The sequence below is a fragment of the Lagenorhynchus albirostris genome, chromosome 10 (assembly GCF_949774975.1).
Source record: "Lagenorhynchus albirostris chromosome 10, mLagAlb1.1, whole genome shotgun sequence".
NCBI classification, from domain to species: domain Eukaryota; kingdom Metazoa; phylum Chordata; class Mammalia; order Artiodactyla; family Delphinidae; genus Lagenorhynchus; species Lagenorhynchus albirostris.
The window spans coordinates 6,083,274-6,101,727 of record NC_083104.1 but is presented as its reverse complement, the minus strand read 5'-3'; the positions used below and the strand labels follow the sequence as shown (position 1 = coordinate 6,101,727).

General features: G+C 46.8%; 1 protein-coding gene across 9 annotated transcripts in view; it reads left to right on the top strand.

Annotated features, from left to right (window-relative positions):
• The window catches only part of ATG7 (autophagy related 7), a 295,536-nt gene that overhangs the window by 77,863 nt on the left and 199,219 nt on the right, over positions 1–18,454 (top strand). For all 9 annotated transcript variants that reach the window (XM_060161161.1, XM_060161167.1, XM_060161166.1 and 6 more), the window contains exons 4-7: positions 4,697–4,814; positions 6,659–6,736; positions 10,096–10,212; positions 11,486–11,635. In XM_060161161.1, the coding sequence (XP_060017144.1) occupies positions 4,697–4,814; positions 6,659–6,736; positions 10,096–10,212; positions 11,486–11,635 (463 nt within the window). The remainder of the gene's footprint in view (positions 1–4,696; positions 4,815–6,658; positions 6,737–10,095; positions 10,213–11,485; positions 11,636–18,454) is intronic.

The following is an 18,454-nucleotide window of genomic DNA, read 5'->3' as shown; positions in this document are numbered from 1 at the left end:
AGATCCCACGTGCCGCGGAGCGGCTGGGCCCGTGAGCCATGGCCGCTGAGCCTGCACGTCCGGAGCCTGTGCTCCGCAACGGGAGAGGCCACAGCAGTGAGGCCCGCGTACCGCAAAAAAAAAAAAAAAAAAAAAAAAAAAATGCATATATTGGAAAGCCAGTGCCCAGGGTTATCGTCTAAGGAAGTGGGGCTTTGGGAGGTGGTGCGGGCATGAGGGCAGGGCTCTTGTGAATGGGATCAGTGTCTTTCTAACAGAGGCCCCGGAGAGCTAGCTCTCCCCCTCCACCCTGCAAGGCCATAACTGGAAGCAGGCAGTCTGCAACAGGAAGAGGATCTTCACCAGAACCTGACTGTGCAGACCCCTTGATCTTGGACTTTCAGCTTCCAGAACTGTGAGGGATAAATATCTGATGTTTAGTAGCCGCCCAGTCTGTGGTGTCGTGTTAACAGCCTCTCAGGCAGACCAAGACAGTTAGGAAGTTTAATAAAGACACTTGGGGCTCCTCAGGAGAAACGAGGTTTTTGTATCCAAATTATTTTCATTATTATTGTTCTTTCTTTGCTTTTATTGCTGAACATCTGCATGGGTTTGTAGGGAAAATCTTTATGAACTTATTCATCCAACACCGAACGCTCCTTTTATGCAGGATGTGTAGGTGTTAGGAATAAAAAGGCTTAAGAAATGGGGAACTCTAGAGGAGCTCTGGATGGAGGTAGAAGACAGGTATGGGCATTACAGTGAATGCAGTGCTGGAATAAACGTGGAGAGTTAATAGTCATTTCAGAAATACTTATTGATTGCCTCCTCTGTGTCTTGATAATAGACTGTGATGGGCCCTGGACATACAGAGAAGAATAAGATACAGTCGAAGGGCTAACAGTCCTAGTACTCTTTAATAGATACCAAGTGTACCTCAGCTTTGCACAGGACCAGATAAATCTCTCTTACTCTGAGACCCTGGAAGCCTGATGGATCTCTGCCAGTAGTTAGCAGCACAGGATCCCGTTCTCTACATTGTTTTAAGTGAGTTATCAGTCAAGTAGTATTTTATCAGGCACCAGCCGTCTTGCACTGGAGGGTGCTGTCTCAGGGTAGGGCATACTGATGAACCAGACCCCAACACGTAATGGCCCAAACACAGAGGAAGTCTCTTTCTTACCCCCTTAATAGTCCAGGGTGGGGATCCAGTCTTCTTCCCTCTTACGGCTCCATCGTCCTGGAGGGCTTGCCTTTGTGTGCTGTTGAAAACTGAATTGTCACCTTCTGGTAGCAATAGATAGAGGTGGAGGAGAACCAGAGTGAAAATCAGAAGAGACACACCCACTCTCTTAAAGGCCCTCGTTGGGTGGGGCTGTGCATCACCCCCCTCAGATTCCATCAGGGAGAGCTCGAGGCCTCACCTTTCTCGCAGGGAAGACTGGGAGACATGGTGCTGAGCTACAAGCATCAGAGAATTATTTCTGTTGAAGGAAAGGAAAATAGATTTTGGTGGACAATCTCTATACAAATTTGAAGCTGGTAAAAAGAAAAAAAAGTCCATTCCTTTGAGGAACATTTATCTATGTAGTCATAGGAAAGATTTTTCTTTTCTAAGCCTCAAGTTGGACTTAATAAGAGAAATAGAAGGCATAACGCCTGCCCTCAAAGAACTTAAGTAGTAGCTGAGGAAATAAGACTCAGATGCGAAATCATCTGTGCAGGGCACAGGCTCCCTTATTCTCCGCTGTCTCGCTAGCACCTAACTCAGGTCTGACGTGTACTGGTTGCTCAGGTAGTTGCTAGTGTCAGTTGCACAAGCAGTCTGAGGCCCTGGCTGTCCAAACGGGATGTGGTGTGGTTGGTGGAAAGGCACCAATGGACTCTGTTGCAAGATGTGACGGACAGAAACTCAGACACTGTTACAGAAAGCAGTAAGTAACGCAGTCGTGCCCCCAGACCGAGTGTGACTTAGGTTCCCAAAGCTCCCCACGGGCATGTGAAGCTGTACACACGTAGCAAAGCTTTCTCCGGGTGTGAAAAGCGACCTCTGTGCTTCTTTTGGGGGAATCTATTCCATCCCGGCCACCCCCACTGCCTGTCTGTCCTGGAGGCTCTGGCCGCATGCCTGCCTTTGTCCAGGAGATTCCAGAACAGCCACGGTACTTTCCTGAGTTATCACCGTGAGACTGAGAGACATGAAGGCCAGATGTCCAGAGGGAACATCCCCAGGCAGGCCCAGGCTTTAGGCCTTTGTGGGATCCATTCTTTACCTAGTTAGTGTGTACATTTTTGAGAGTTCACTGTTGGCTTTAAGAGCTGGGGAAGATTTCTAATTCTGGTTTTTTAAAATCGCTTTATTGAGATACACTTCACACACCATAAAATTAACCCTTTTAAAATGGACAATTCGGCACTTCTTCGTATATTCATGAGGTTGTGCAACCACCACCACTGTCTAATTCCAGAACATTTTCATCACCCCAAAGAGGAGCCCTGTACCCCTTAGCAGTCGCTCTCCATCCCTCCCTCCTCCCTTTCCTGAGCGCTAGGCAACTGTGAATCTACTTTCTGGCTTTATGGATTGGCTGCTCTGGATATTCCATAGAAATGGAATCCTAGGAAACTGAACTCCTAAATATCCAGGATCAGGATTGGGACTGAATTCTCTAGTGTCCAAGTCTAGGACTCTTTCCAGTCCTTATCTGAACCACCTCTTTGTAGAACGAGTGGAACTTGAACCTGGAGAAACTGCTAGAATGGCTTTCCCTCCCATTATCGCTTCTTAAATTCTTTCCCTTGGCCGCCTCCCCTGGTGGAACTTTAGTCATGAAAAATGCTTCTCCTTTGAAACTCAGCTTGTCCTCGGTAATTAACTCGCACGAGGAGTCATGTCCTAGGAGTGTCGCCGTCCTGGCAGCTGCTTGCATTCTTGTGCTTTAGTTTCCTCTGCTCTCAGAGCAAGGCTTTGGCCTGGATTCGCACACCCGGGACATCTGGACTCTAGGAGGGAGGGAACCAGATTCAATCAGAGCATCCTTCCCTCTGTTTCAGCAGTCATTTCATAAAGCCACATCTGAATGTGGAAGGCCTAGTTTACCACCTGCTCTGCTTCCTTCTTTTTTCCTCTAGGCTTAATCTTGTCCCTTTGTGATTTCTTTTTCTCCTCAAGACTATCCTTGATGTCCTTATCTCACCTGGATGAAGAATATTCTTCTATTGGGGTAGAGTGGTGACAAACAGCCTGTGATCCGCTGACTCGTCAGCTCCCGAAGGAAGGCTCTGGCCTTTGGAAGTTACTTCTCTCCCAGGACCTAGCATTTGGTGGAACCTCCACACCTGTTGCACCCCTCCACACCTGTTCTAGGTTTAGCTCTCTCCTTGCAGCACTCCCCACCTCCCAAACCAATTTTACTCAGACTCCAAAGGAAGAAACGCTGCGTCTTTTAAACCATACAGCTACCATCAGTGTAATCAGTAAAAATGCATCCTCTCTGCAGTAGTTGTGACCACAGTATTCAACTACTAATGAAATGAGCACTGTTTTCATTTAGCATCTGTAACCTCTGAAACACAAGTTAATCATTTTAGAGATGAGACCAGCTTTTTCCCCATCTGAGTTTGTGTTCAGTATCATCTCATCCTTCTCCTCCCCTGACCTTGATTACTCTGAAGCCTTCGGTGACAGTGCAGAATGTGACACACATGTGGCACAACATGGCCACACAGGTGGCCCAGGTGCAGCGTGTCTCATCGCATTGTTTGGCTCCGATGCGCATGGGGCCATGCCCTGTAGCAGCTCCATGCACAGCCTGTTTGTGGCAGGAGAGGGCATGGGGTAAGCAGAGGAGGGAGGCGTGCCCCTGCCCTCAAGGAGCTTACTGTCCTCAGGGTGGGTGTGTGAATGTTAGTCTTGAAAACACTCTAAAATAAATTATGCTCATTACCAGAGAAAGGCAGGATGGATGGCTTCCTGGAAGAGGAGGGTTTGCAGCAGGGCGTTGATGCCTGGGAGTGCATGAGTGGGGAGTGGGCAACACAGTACCTTAGAGTCAACCAGTTCTGATTTGAGGCCCCAGCTCTGCCTATTATGTGACCTTAAGCAAGTTACTTAAACCTGAAGTCAGAGAACAAACTCTTGTGAGAACTGAAACCTTGTATAGTTCTTGGCACAGAGGAAGCTCCATAAATCATGTTTCGCTTTCAGGTGAGAGATGGGAAAGAATTTTTTAAAATGGGAAAATAGCTTATATTTGGGGGCAGTGGAAGAAGAGCATGCCGAGGGATTAGGGGAAGGGAAATATAGAGGCTTTGGGGGGGGGGTATAGTGCCTGTTTTTACCTCTTAAGCAATGATACTCATCTTTTTCTTTTTTGCGGTACGCGGGCCTCTCACTGTCGTGGCCTCTCCCGTTGTGGAGCACAGGCTCCGGACGCGCAGGCTCAGCGGCCATGGCTCACGGGCCCAGCCGCTCCGTTGCATGTGGGATCCTCCCGGACCGGGGCACGAACCCGTGTACCCTGCATCGGCAGGCGGATTCTCAACCACTGTGCCACCAGGGAAGCCCGATATTCATCTTTTTCCAAAGAAATATGAATCAGTCTTCTCTTTGCCCTGCAGAGCACTGTCCTTGTCTCCCATTGTAGTCTGGTTTGTTTGTCAGTCCCTGGCTCTCTGAGTCCCAGCTGTGCCTGTTAACATGTTTCTCTGTATCCAGGAATGCTCCCACACCAGCCCACTGCTGCCCAGCGGTTGGAACGCTGTATAACACCAACACACTTGAGGCTTTCAAGGCTGCAGATAAGAAGCTACTTCTGGAACAAGCAGCAAACGAGGTTAGCTGGGAAACATAAGGTACCTGTCATATTTTCCATGGTCCCACAGGCATGATGCCTCTGATCCTGAGGTGCATGAGTCTGTTATAGAAGCTAGTATATAGCCAGTGTTCAAGCGTAACTGGGCTTCTGCGTTGACGGGAAGGTCAGGGGGGAGGCAGCGAGGCTCTCGCCTGGGGATAGGCTGGAAGGTCAGTGCAGGGCAGGGTGTGAAGGCTCTGCTGCTGATCTCTAGTTAGCATTTTGCAGCAGCTTGACCTCTCTCTGTGAGCTCTGTTCCTGTGTCTGAATGCATTTGGGTTCTCTGTTCTTCACGCCCCTTGAAGAGGCTTTCTGGTTCTGAGCACTGCAATGCTGTCATAACTGATCATGCAGTCTCTCCAGGGTCCTCAGGGCTGAACCTACATGGCTCCGTCTCATTTAAAGGCTCCTTGTGGCCTGGCCTCTGTGGCCCTGTGGCCTTTCTGTCCTGTCACTCTTGCCCTCGCTGTCTTTGATCCAGTCATAGCAAATCACTTAGAATTCCTTCCTTCACCACTTTTTGTTCTCTCCTCTCTCATTGGGACATGATGTTCTCTCTGCCTGGAATGTCTTTCTTTTACTTCTTCACGTCTGAGTTAGTGTGAGGAATACATGAGGGGCAGTTTATCCCAGCCCTCTAACACCACTTAGTCGATGGTCTTCACACTAGTCTTAGAAAAGAGTCTGATTTATGTGAGGGTCGTGGTCAGAGAGGCAAGTCTCCTGCCTTTGGCCTGAGGAGGGAGTCCTTCCCGTCCCCTGGGATGGGTGACCATGGTTGATTGACTTGGCCTGCGGCTCGACTGCTCCTGGGCTCCTGCTTTGGCTGCACATGTCAAAGGCCGACTCCAAAGAGGTGGGTCAGGTCTTAGGCCATCATCGAAAAAAGCACGTTGCTCCCCACAGGAATCCTATCCTCATCCCTCATCCGAGGCTCAGCTTCCCGCAACCCCCAGCAGTTCCTGCCCCACCCTGGTTTTTCAGAAGCGGGGCCTCCTCTCCTGTGGTCCAGCTCCTCCAAGGTTATTATTTCAATAGCAGGAACTTCTCTTTCCTTGTTTCCCTCTTCCACTCACATGTGGGCAATGGCTCTTATTGACACAACTGTTTGTCTTGCTTAGTGACACAAAGTTTAGCAACTAGTCTTCACTACTAAAACATCTTGCAATCAGCAGCCGCTGACCAGGACCAGCTTCTGCTTCCAGTCACAGTCCGTGCTGAGTATCCATACTCTTGATTTTTTTTCTTCTTCAGGGAAAGATAATCCCAAATAAGACTTTTAAGAAATCCCTGTACATAGTTCAGATCACTGCCTCCGGAGCACCTCCCTGGCTCCTTTCCCTCCCGTGTCCTTAGCTGAGGTCAGGGCTCCTCCCAGGAACTGTCCCCCCTCCTGTGAGGGCACCTGCTGCCTAGTGGTGTACAGACATTGACGCCTGGCTCTCTCACAGCCTGTTAGCTTCTTGAGGGTTGGGACTGTGTCTCCTATTTCTGTAGCCCCGATGTGCTTGCTCTGTAGTTGAGAATAAGTAAATATTTGTTGAAGGAAGTAACGAAGCCGTAAACAGGCTGGTTGCCTCCTCTGATGCTGAGCCCCACTGAGAGGAGGCTTCTGGGTTCTCTGACTTTCCTCAGTCTGCAGGGAGTGGGGCTGGGGGAGAGGCAGTGTGAAGGGGGCAGAGTGAGTGGTGACGCACATCACTGCCCATGATGAGTGGTGCTGGGCCTGCGGGCAGGAAGGGCTTGCTGCTGGGCAGCTCCACGTGTGTCTGGGAGGGAGGAGGCCCTGGCACCTGCTTTGATGCTTTTCCTTCTTCTGGCAGATCTGGGAATCCATCAGATCGGGGGCTGCTCTTGACAACCCTGTCCTCCTCAACAAGTTCCTCCTCTTGACATTTGCGGTAAGTCCACGGACTCGGCTGCATCTAGACTGCAGACTGCCCTGGCCAAGCCCAGTGCGCCAGTGGGTCAGTCTGCTCTCTTCTCCCTGAAGCTTTTCCCTTGTGTTAGTCAAGTCATGGCTGTTAAAGAAATGCTCTGTTAGTGGCCAGATGGTGCTGGCCCTTACCACTGATGCAAAATTAATTCATTCTTACTGATTGTACTGGTGGTTGTTGCCTGACTCTCATCATTTAGGATGTGACAGAGTCGGGTTCCAGACCACAGTTCATCATTGCTAATGTCTTTGTTAAGTTCAGCGCTGCAGAGCTCAGTTGCTGGGTCCATCGACTCGAGGAACAGGTAACGACTCAGGGATCTTAGCCATCCCCAGGTGGCTTCTAGATGAGAGGGGATCACCCTACATAGCTTGTCCACACAACTGTGTCTTTTTAAGAAAGAAAAATATTTTTTGCAAGTGAAACCTAATTAAAGTGAACCTTAAGGGTAGCCTTGAAGAGGAGAAAAAAATCACATTCGGGTAATATCTGCTGCCTAGGGAAGCAGGGAAAGGATCTGGTCGTGGTGATGGGGAAAGTGGGAGGAAGGTAAGGGCCGATTGTAGAAGTACCAGCTACATGCACACATGCACACATGTGTGTGTGTATATACACATATATGCATACATGTGTGTATCCATATATCTACATATAAAACTAATTTATCCTTTATAATTATGTTGACAATATAATATTCTGTCAAGTGTATGTTCTTTAGACTCGGGTATGTCTAGGTTGTTGTCAGTCTTCACTATTATAAAAAAATGTTACAGTGAACAACGTCGGCCACGCTGATTTTCTTTTCCTCTTTATTTCTTTATAATACATTTTTTGGGGTGGGCATGTAAACGTACTGATGTTGACACGTATTAAGTGTGTTGGCTGTTTCACCCCAGGTTCATCCGTTTTGGATATTAACCCTCTTCCCTACATTTTTCTTCCTTTTTTCGTTTGCCAGTTATAGGTCTTGCCTTCTTCGTCCCCCACGAACTAGTCCTCCATTTCTAACTCATGCTGCCTCTCTGATGTACCGCCCAAGGCAAAGGAGAGAGAGACAGGGTCCACACTGGAAGCGATACCCTGGGGGGCCATCTACAAGGAGCACATTTTCCAACAAGTTAAAATGCTTTCTGTGTGATAGTGGCGAGATAGAAAAAGGTTCAAATTCTTCAGGGGATTACTAGGCCCAATTTGGCATTAGTAATTTGTAAATTTGAGTAATTTTGTAAGCTCAGTACTAGGATAAATATAAGCAGTGCTAATTAAAGACTTTGGTTTTCTTACTTTAACATCAATACATTTTCTGTACCAAGAATTCTAGTTAGTATAATCTAATTGACAATTTGCATTTAACTGAGAAAATAGTCTTAGCTCCCACTTAAAGTTTTAAGGCATTTCCCAGAGTCATTATGTGCATTGGCCCTGTTGCCCTTTCTACTGAGCATTCTTAGCCTGACTTTAAAAAAATTAAAAGTCTCTGTCTTAAAAAATCATCAGACACAAAGGGCTTTATGTTTAATGTAATCCAGATCCTTTGTATCCCCAAATAATTCTAAGAAATTCAAGCCTTTTGACTTCTGAAGATGACTTGATGAAGCTTCTTAGAAACTGTGAAGTCCTTCATCTTGAATTGTTTAACCTTTTACTAAAGATCAATTATGACAAATCATTTAAATACAAAGAAGAGAGAATAATCTCTGGAGGTGTTTTCTGCTTTCCTTTCTACTCTTTTTAGGACTCAAAGGTACAGACACTTTATTAAAATTTCAGTTTTTCAGTTTGCTTTGCTGTTGTTAAAGGGAATTTGTTTTTAGTTGATCAATTAGTGGGCAGAATTAAAGACTGTGGAAACTATAATTACTAGACTTTTTCATCTGGACCCACGTTTATGTGTAAGTTTATATTTAAAAAGTCATCTAGTATGACTCCATTTACTAGAAAAGCCCAGAACAGGCAAATCCATAGAGACAGAAAACAGACTAGGAGTTTCCGGGGGATGAGAGTGAGGTGAATGAAGAGTTTTCTATGAATGGTATTTCTAACTAATAAACCAATGGGGAGCTTCTGCTGTTGGGGTTTCTTTTTGGGGTGATGAATATGTTCTGAAATTGGTGGGGATAGTGATACAACCTTGTCACTGTAGTAGAAAACCACTCGTACGCTTTAACGTGGCGACTTTCATGGTACGTGAATTATATCTCAATGAAAAGTCTTCAACCAGCCATCCTCTCTTTATTCTTAGCAAGATTCGAGAGGAAATATTAAGTAGCCAAATAAACTGCATAGTGGTCAGTGGTAACGGACTGGCAGGGAAGCTGTCAGATACCCACATAACCATGGAGTCCTCCCATGTGAGTGACTCAGGCCACACCTGGTGTAGGAATTCAGAGGCGAGAGCGTTTGACCTGAGTGGGAATGGCATCTAGAACAGCCTCACAGGTCACTGCCCCTTCATCACCTCCCGTGGTTGGGGGCAGCCACATACACCCCTGAAGATGTGACCTCTTATATCATCGATGCTCCTTAGCTTGTAGAAGCTCTCCTGTGACTCATACAGCTGATCATGTACTTACTTTATCTCTGCTCCCTGCAGAGACTGAGCTGCCCGAGGGCTGGACTGGGTTTTATTCATCTTCTTATTGTCAGAGTGTCTAACATTTTGCCTTGTACACAGCAAGTGCTTAGTCGTTGACTTGAATTTCACCAACATGGCGTTTCTGAAAACGGCATTATATTATCTAAGGCATATATAGTTAGGAATAGAACATTTTAATAACTTTAATAGCATGCTTAGTTCATTCAGTTGTGAAAAGAGTGGTAACTGTTTGGAGGTCGTACCTCCACAGATGGTGTATGTGTGGAACCGTGGACAGGAGCCTAAGTATTGGAAGTAGAATTCTGCTCTCCTCTCTGCCACTTAGTATCTTTGTTTTGTTCAAGCTTTTTCACCCCTCTGTAAGCTTCAGTTTCCTGTCTATAAAATGGGACAATAACGGTTACCTCCCAGGGTGATTTTGTGTATTAAACAATGATGCCGACAATGTCAATTACTTACTGAATACTTCCTGTTAGCAAGTGGCCTATAAAATATATTATGTCTATCATGATATATTAGTGTGTGGTGTGTGGGAATATTTTGGATGAACACAGAGTTTCCATATCCTATCATGAGTTCTGCTGGAGATGAGAATTTCTGACAAGCTGGTTGTATCTTGCGTGCGTTAAAGTTTTCTGTCTTACGTAGCTACTGGGAAGTTAAATTAATAGGTGCATTTCAGTTTAACCATTGGTGCTGTTCTGATACATTATATTGCTTCTTCTAGGATCTAAAGAAGTACCACTTCTACTATTGGTTTTGCTCCCCCGCTCTCTGCCTTCCAGAGAGTATACCCCTCATTCGGGGGCCAGTGGGCTTGGATCAAAGGTTCTCACCAGCACAGGTATCAACAAATAAAATGCGGGTAAAACTGGGTTTAACGTGCATGAATAGTTTATCTAGCTCATTCTAAAGACACGCTGGCACTCGTCTGGCTGAAGAGGTGGTTCCTGTGGAATCCTCCAAAGCTGGTACTGGAAGCAGACTTACCTGCACAGTGTCTGTAAGCGCATTTTGAAGAGTGAGCAGCGCTCCTCCAGGTTCTCAGCAACATTGGTTGAAATGCTAAAAGCAGTAGGGAGGCATTACAGAAACATTTTGAAAGACTGCAGGAATTTGCCAAAGTGTGGTCTCCACTCTCAGTGTGGGGATCATGAGGCAATATACTTTGGGGAGAGAGTCTTTGAAACCAAATAGAAGATCTCCTTCCTTTGCGCCAAGTTGCAGAGCTTCTACATTAAGAACAGTACATGCAGAGCTAGTCTTTGCAGTTGAAGAAAGATAATAAGGTCATTAGAGATGGTTTCCAGAAGAGCAATGAAAATAATCAGGTTGGTAGAACACAGACCCTCACCCCCCAAATTCTGATTGTTGTTGAGGCAAAGATTGAGTGGCAAGGTGACTTGAATTCATGAAGCGCGACATTCGCTGAAACCCTGAATTCCGAAGCCAGGGAGCAGCCCTTATTAATTAAAAATAATAGTAAGCTCAGTTACTAAGACAAGTCAGAGGTTATGGTTTTGTGGAATTAATTTTCTAAGGAGAAATGTAAGTGGGAGTAAAAGAGTATTCCTAGGGATCGACTGGTGATGGGTTTGAGGTTTCTTTTAATGGGGACAAAAATGTTCTCAAGTTATTGGGGTGATGGTTGCAAATTCCTGTGAACATGCTAAAAACAACATTGAATTGTGCACTGTGAATGAGTCAGTTGTATTGTAAGTGAAGTAAGCATGTGTCAATAAAGCTGTTAAAAATTATAGAAAGGGTCAAGGAAAAATTCATCTGTGGTAGATTCATGCTTGGCTGTCACAGGAGAGATAACGTTCGGCTACCTCTCTAAACCTTTGTGGTGACAACTTAGGGAACCGGGAGCCATCCTGCTGTCCCATACAATGTCCCTTTGTGCCCCTGTCTGAGACACTTCACCATGCACGTGGAAAGCATCATATAAAAGTGAGGTGGTACGATTTGGGGCACTCTTACGTTTGCTGCAAAAGTGTGATCAATCATTTACAGTCTTCTGGCTTGAAAGTAATACCTTTTATTTTATGTTAATTTTTAGCTCAGAACTAGATGTGTAATTGTCTAGAGAATAACTCAGTGTTTCCTGTTTTCAGATTCAAGCCCTTGAACGAGCATATGATGATCTTTGTCAAACAGAAGGAGTCCCAGCACTGCCTTACTTCTTAATCAAGTATGATGAGACCATGGTGCTGGTTTCCTTGCTTAAACACTACAGTGATTTCTTCCAAGGTCAGAGGACCAAGGTCAGAGAAACTTTGAGTATCATTTTATTATCCATTAAGAAAATCTGATGTTCATGTTATGATAGACCGCTGCAAAATTTGTACTCGTTTAGGTTTCTTAAGCCCTGCAAAGAACGTTTCAGAACATTTCTTTATCTTTACCCTCTTCCACCCCTGCAGTTCCCAGATCAGCTCCTCCGCCAGATTTTCTTAGCTCTGTGACACCTCAGAGTAATTTTGGATTCCTCGCTTCCTCTTAGTGGTAAAGTTATTTCTGTTTTTCTTCCCGATACATTTTGTATCTATATTTTCATTTATTGCCAGAGCTACCATGCTAGTTCAGGTCCCGGTCCTCTCACTGCTGGACAGTGAGAGTCTCTTGCTTCCCCGTGGGAAGGATCTCCCTCAGACCCCTCACGTTCCCTGTGTCGTTCACGGATCAAGAGTCCACGGTGTCTTCCTTCTGCCTCCAAACCACCTTGCCTGCCTCATCTTCCACTGTTTTCCTCACAAACCATTGCTCCAGCTAAGATTCGCTGTTTTCCACCAGACATGCCCCCTGAGCAAATACACCTAGAACTTTTCCTCCATCTCTCTTTGTCCTCGTGTTGTTATCATCTTCCTGAAAGAGGTCCTGCCTGTGTGGATTCTAAGAAACTCTCTCCCCTTGCTGAAACCCTGCCTCCACGGTGAGGCCTTCTCATGGTGTGGCAGGTGTGACCTGTCCCCTCTGACCTCACTGCCCTTGCCCCCCGACCTCCCCCTTGCCTGCTCCACTCACTCGCTTGCATACAGTGCCTTTTGTGCTGTTAGGCTGTAGGCTCTCAGAGGGCAAGGACCAAGTCTGACGTATCCGTGTCAGCGTGGTGGCCAGCCCTTGTCCCAGGCCCTGAATACAATTCTTTTGAATGAGGGAAAGAGTACTGTGTGTTTTCGACGTGATGAGATACATAGTAAGGTGTCTTAGCTGTATCAGACACTGAAAGTTAAAAATAAAAAAATTCGTGATGAGTATTATGCAGTTTTGAAATTAAGTGGGAGAATTTCAGTCGCTGTGTAGATGTATCAGAGCTGAGAAGAGACAGGCCTCTCCCTGGCGCCCTGACTCTTAGCCTGAACTTCAGATACCTTTTTGTAAGTACACTTTTTTCCTCAAACACATTAGCGTTTTGTTTTTCAGAGGGAGCCCTATTTAAATTGATGACTGAGGACTGGATTTTTATTAAAATTCTCCCCACCACCACCACCCCAGGCATGTTCATGGAACAGTAGCTAAATTAGTAGCCGCGAGACCAACCATTGATGATTTGAAGCCCAGTCGAAGGCGAGGCCGTGTTGTGACGGCAGGCGGGGCGAAACGGCCTGGGTGTCAAAGCAGCTGGATTTCACGTTGTGTGTGGTGAATGCGTGGTCCTCCCCAGAGGGCAGCTCTACTGAAATAACAGTTTGCAGAGCACGTGACAGTTTAAAAGGGGCTTTCATGTACTGGATCACGTAATAACTTGGTGAAATAGGTATTCTCAGTATCTGCATTTTCTGTTTGACAAAAATGAGACTCAGAGTCACACGGCCGAATTGTCTCATTCCAAAGCCTTTGCACTTTCTTCCATTCCATTCTCATGTCACTGGGGGAGAGACGGTCCCTGCTTGACATTAGGAATCAAATAAGCCTGGCTTTGATACCCAGCGTTGCCACCTAGTAGCTCCGTGAACTTGGTGATTTTGCACACCCTTTCTTCACCTGGGTCTACCTGTTCTGTGGTGCTAATCCTACCTCCTACGCGGCTGCTGAAGGTGAAACGTGATGATGTGGATAAAATGCCCAGCATAACAGCAGGTGCTCACTTTCTTTCTTTCTCAGCAGCAGCCAGTTTTTTTTTTTTTGTTGTTGTTGTTGTTTTTGCGGTACGCGGGCCTCTCACTGTTGTGGCCTCTCCCGTTGCGGAGCACAGGCTCTGGATGCGCAGGCTCAGCAGCCATGGCTCACGGGCCCAGCCGCTCCGCGGCACGTGGGATCCTCCCGGACCAGTGCATGAACCCGTGTCCCCTGCATCGGCAGGCGGACTCTCAACCACTGCGCCACCAGGGAAGCCCTATCAGCAGCAGCCAGTTTTTAATGACTGGACGACTCTCTGGAGTCTCCGTTGAAGCGGTCTTGGCGTGTTCGCCAGGGCCCTGACCTGGAGGCCAGCCACTGGCCAACACAGACACAGATCCTTCGCTTGGCTAAGGTTGATCTCAGGAAAGCCTGGCATGGCTCAGCGCATATACCGAGCACCTCCTATGAGCCAGAAATTATGAAATATGATTATACCTGTTCTTGCCTTCTAGGGGGAGATGAGACATTGACTTGTGGAAAGTTAACTAGAAACTCAAGTCACGGAAGAGAAGTGCCAACGAAATAATACGGATGATACTTTTGGTTGTTTATCTGTGCATCTGTGCCCAGTCTTGTAGACAGGATCACCAGAAGCTGTGCAGATTGGTGGGCTCTTAGGAGTTTCATGGCCTCCTGGCAGACCTCCCTTCTGTGGTCCTGAATGTCCCATCCATTCCCCACACTGCTGCCCAAACGCATTTTCTAACACAGAAATTGCATTGTGTCACTCTTCTACTTAAAACCCTTCTGTGGTTCCTGTTGACTTCAAGATAAAGTTAGAAATATTAGCATTCAATGCCTCCTCAAACCTGGCGCCTGCCTATCCCTCTAGCCTTACCTTCTGATGCTCCCCAAGATGCATCCTATGCTGTGGCTGCAACTGTGACCTCCAGACGCCCCTAATCCCCCCATCTTCCCCCCATCTTCCCACCTTCAGTCACGCCTGTCCGTTGTCCTTCCTGCACCTGGCTAATGCCTCACCCCACCCCCTTTCCGGTTCATCACCCCTGGGAAGCGCTGGCGGATTCCTTGTACTGTTTGGTATCCCTCCTCTGTGTCCTGGTAGCAGCCTCTCTCCTGGCAGTGACTGGGCTTGCGTGTAATCTTGGTTTGCTGCTTGTCTGCCTTGCCCGTATCACCGACCAGCCCGTGAGCAGTGTTAGCACAGAGACCGTGTTATACCCCACAGCACATCCTCTGCATTTAGTGTAATGCCAGACACTTAATGGGCACGTGATGTGTGCATGTAGAGAGGAGAGAGTTCCTTGTGGACAGGCAGGATCACTTGTGGACTTGAGCAGAGCACTGAAGAAATGATTTCTGTGAAACCTACGTATCACTTCACTTGAGGTCACTCCGGCCTTTATGGCATGGATCTTGTTCACTTGCTTTCACATAATTCCAGTTGCTCTTTCGTGTTCCTTGAGTCATGAAGTTTCTTTGAGATTTTTTATCCTGTTCTTCCACAAATAGGCATTGTTTTCAGTGTGAGCCCCTGCAGTTGTGCTCTGGCTTCATATATTATTTCCTGCCTCCTCTTACCAGGACTTTGACTCCCGAGAAGCCACTGTTCCTCTGTGAGCCCTGCTGTCCTCTCGGAAAGCTGGAGAACTGTTGGAATCCCTCCAGGTTTCTCTCTTTTCAGTTTGTTTTCTCTTCTGGGGGAGTCTGGTGCCCACGACCCTAGTGACCACATTCTCCAGCCGGAACCTCCTCTGGACCCCCAGACTGCAGTATCCAGCCCCCTGCTGCCTTCTCCACCTCCTCGAATTCAGTATCTCCAAGCTGAATCATGATCTTCACCCAAGTCTGGCCCTCTTCTGGGCATCGCTGTCTTGATGACACCGTCATCCGTCCAGTCCCGAGAGCCAGAAATCTGGGCAGCTTGCTAGACACCTCTCCGTCTTTTACCACCTCCGTGTCCCATAGATTTCGTGTCCTAAACTTCTGTCGGTCTGCCGCCTTTGCGTTTCTTCTGCCACCACCCCGATCTGAGCTTCATGGTCTTTTGTCTGCTTTCCTGCAGTTCCTCCTAATGGGGCTCCTTGTGCTGCTTAGGCCTCCCCCCAGTCCATCCCCATATCACCCCAGGCAGTCCTCTGAAAAGCACATCTGATCATGTCACTCTCAGAATGAAGCATAGCAATGCCTTCTCTCCCGTGCTCTAAGAATAGACACCTCATTCCTTCCCGTGGCGTACAGGACTCTGCGTGGCCTGGCCCCTGTGTGGATCCAGCCCCAAGTCCTTCTGTGCTCCCCTCAGAGGTGCTGGGTGCCCTCCTGCTGCAGGGCTTTTGCACGTGCCTTTTGCCCAGAACTCCTGTCTCCTTTCTCTTCTGCCTCTTCTCTCCCCACCTCCACACCTCCCCTTTGCCCAGTGAAGTGTTCACTCTTTCTTCAGATTGAAACTTACTCATGGTTCCTTGGGGAATCCCTCCCTGACCACTGTAAAGAGGTTTATGCTGCCCATGATGGGTTCTCATCGTGCTGTGTGGCTCCTCTTTGTAATATTTAGCACAATGGTATTTGTACATTTTCTTGAGTGGCCTTTGATTTTCTTCTCCCATGTCAGCGTAAGCTCCATGGGGGCAGGTATCCTGTCTGATTTTTCACCATTGCATCTACATCCCATGGTATCATGTCTGGTGTGTAAATACAAAGGGGGACTGAGGGCGTGAGTGTATGAGTTGTGAGGGTTGGAGCTCACATATGTGAAATACCTGGGTCAGTGCCCCTTACATAGGAGGCCTTCAGCAAGCGGTAGGTTACTCCTAATAGGGCTCATTATAAGTGTTCTGTTTCATATGGTCTTCTGATTCAGGCTGTGTTGCTTATGAAGGCGTTTCCAAATTGTCTATGCACCTAAAGTCAATATGTAGTATGAGTCGTAGACGTGCTTGGTGGTCTGACAGGAGACAGAGTATGGGGGAGGTGTGTGATCTGCTGTGGGTAATTTAGAGCAGTAATTCTTAATTTGAGGAAGGGATGATGGTCAAACGTGTAACCTCTGAGAATTTGGTGGAAGCAATCATCCTTGCCCACCAAAAAATAAGCATCTAATATCTAACGTCAGGGGATCCACAGAACACTGAAACGCGTTCCTGGATCCTCTCTGGGTCCCTGACTTAGACAAACATGAAGGGAAGGACAGGAGCTAGCCTGCCCTGGTGGGGAGAGAAGGCTGTGGGATTGCTGAGATCTGGAGGTGGGTGGCCCATCTCTGTTCCCAGCCAGAGCTGGGACCTTTACATCTGGAGGTACTGCCTGTTCAGGTCCGGAGCCCCAGCTCGCTGGGAGGGAGCGGGTGCCTGTCCCTGAAGAGGGCGCACTGTCCACTCAGTCAGCAGCGGCTGCTGTTACCACGTTCTGAGTTCTGACTGTGTGTCCAGCACAGAGCTGGTCACTCACACGTGGTATCAGTAATCCTTCCAACACCCTGCAGGGTGAGTAGTATCGTTCTCATTTTATAGGTAAGGAGAATGGAAATGAGGCTGGGGAATGGCGGCCCCTTCACATGTGAATTATCTTACCTCCTATAGTCAGAATGCTTCCCACAGCGGGAAAAAGAGCATCCACGTTTTTCTCAGTAGCTCACAGCACGACATGACAGCGTAGGAAGGCCAGATGTTGGGTTCACCTGCGACCTCGTGGGCTGTGACCTCTGAGTCTCAGTTTCCTCCCCCTCTTCCTCATAAGATGGTTGTGAGAATTAAGAGATGATGGATATAAACAGGCTTTGTTAGGTTTTACTCACATGTTATAATATTTCTCATTGTATTTTCTTAGAATACATTTGTCACCTTTCATTCTCAAAGGAAAATGAATTTCTGTGGACTGACCTCCATCTCCCGCTATTCTATATAGGTGGAATTTTGGGGTCCTGAGTCATGCAGCCAACTTTGCCTTTACCAAAGAGAGGCACACTTTCTTGCCTTTTTGGTTTTAACAGAAACCTGGAGAAATTAGGCATGGCCTGCTTGCAGGAGAAGCCCTTCTGGAAATTTTCAGAAGGCCTCGGAGCATCCAGGAAGGTTTGACCAGTTCACTAATGATGCTTTCTTTAAGTAAAGCTGAGTAGCAAGTGCATCTTTGGTTGGTTTCTTGTCATTTCTTGGATGACTTAACGGTTGTTAAAGGTGATCGCTAGGGGATCGCTCAATGCCAAAGTCCTTTGACTGTTACTTGTAGTTAAAAATACCTGTTACATTATGATTCAGTAATCATATTTATGTGTGTCTTTAGATGTATATACAGACGCATAGAAAACCGAAGCAAAACTTTCACAAAATAATACTTTGCTAGGGGCTATGCACTCTGTTTTCTATCCTGTTCTGTCTTTTGAAATATGCTAGTTGAGACCCAGTTGAGTGATTTAGGAGTCACGAATAGCTCATCACATAGAGTCTGGACGGTGCTGTGTGCCCACTTCGAGAATACTGGCAGGTAAATGAGCTGCACTTGGTGTGGTTCCATTCATTATTTTTTTTTTTTTTTTTTTTTTTTTGCGGTACGCGGGCCTCTCACTGTTGTGGCCTCTCCCGTTGCGGAGCACAGGCTCCGGACGCGCAGGCCCAGCGGCCATGGCTCACGGGCCCAGCCGCTCCGAGGCATGTGGGATCTTCCCAGACTGGGGCACGAACCCGCATCCCCTGCATCGGCAGGCGGACTCTCAACCACTGCGCCACCAGGGAAGCCCCCATTCATTATTTTTATGTCCAGCTGTATCTTTCTGTTTTTAAAATCTCACAAAGCTCTTCCATTAAGTTTTTGGAATTTTTTTAAGTAAACATTTTGTGTATTTCCTTCTAATCTTATGTGCATTTTTCTAAAGGCTAAAATTCTACTATATTCTGTTTTATTTTAGTATTTTAGCATAATATGAAACTCAACATTAACATCCTTTTTAATAAATTTGTATGATAATGTATTTACCAAGTTTTTTACATTTAGGTTTCTCATAA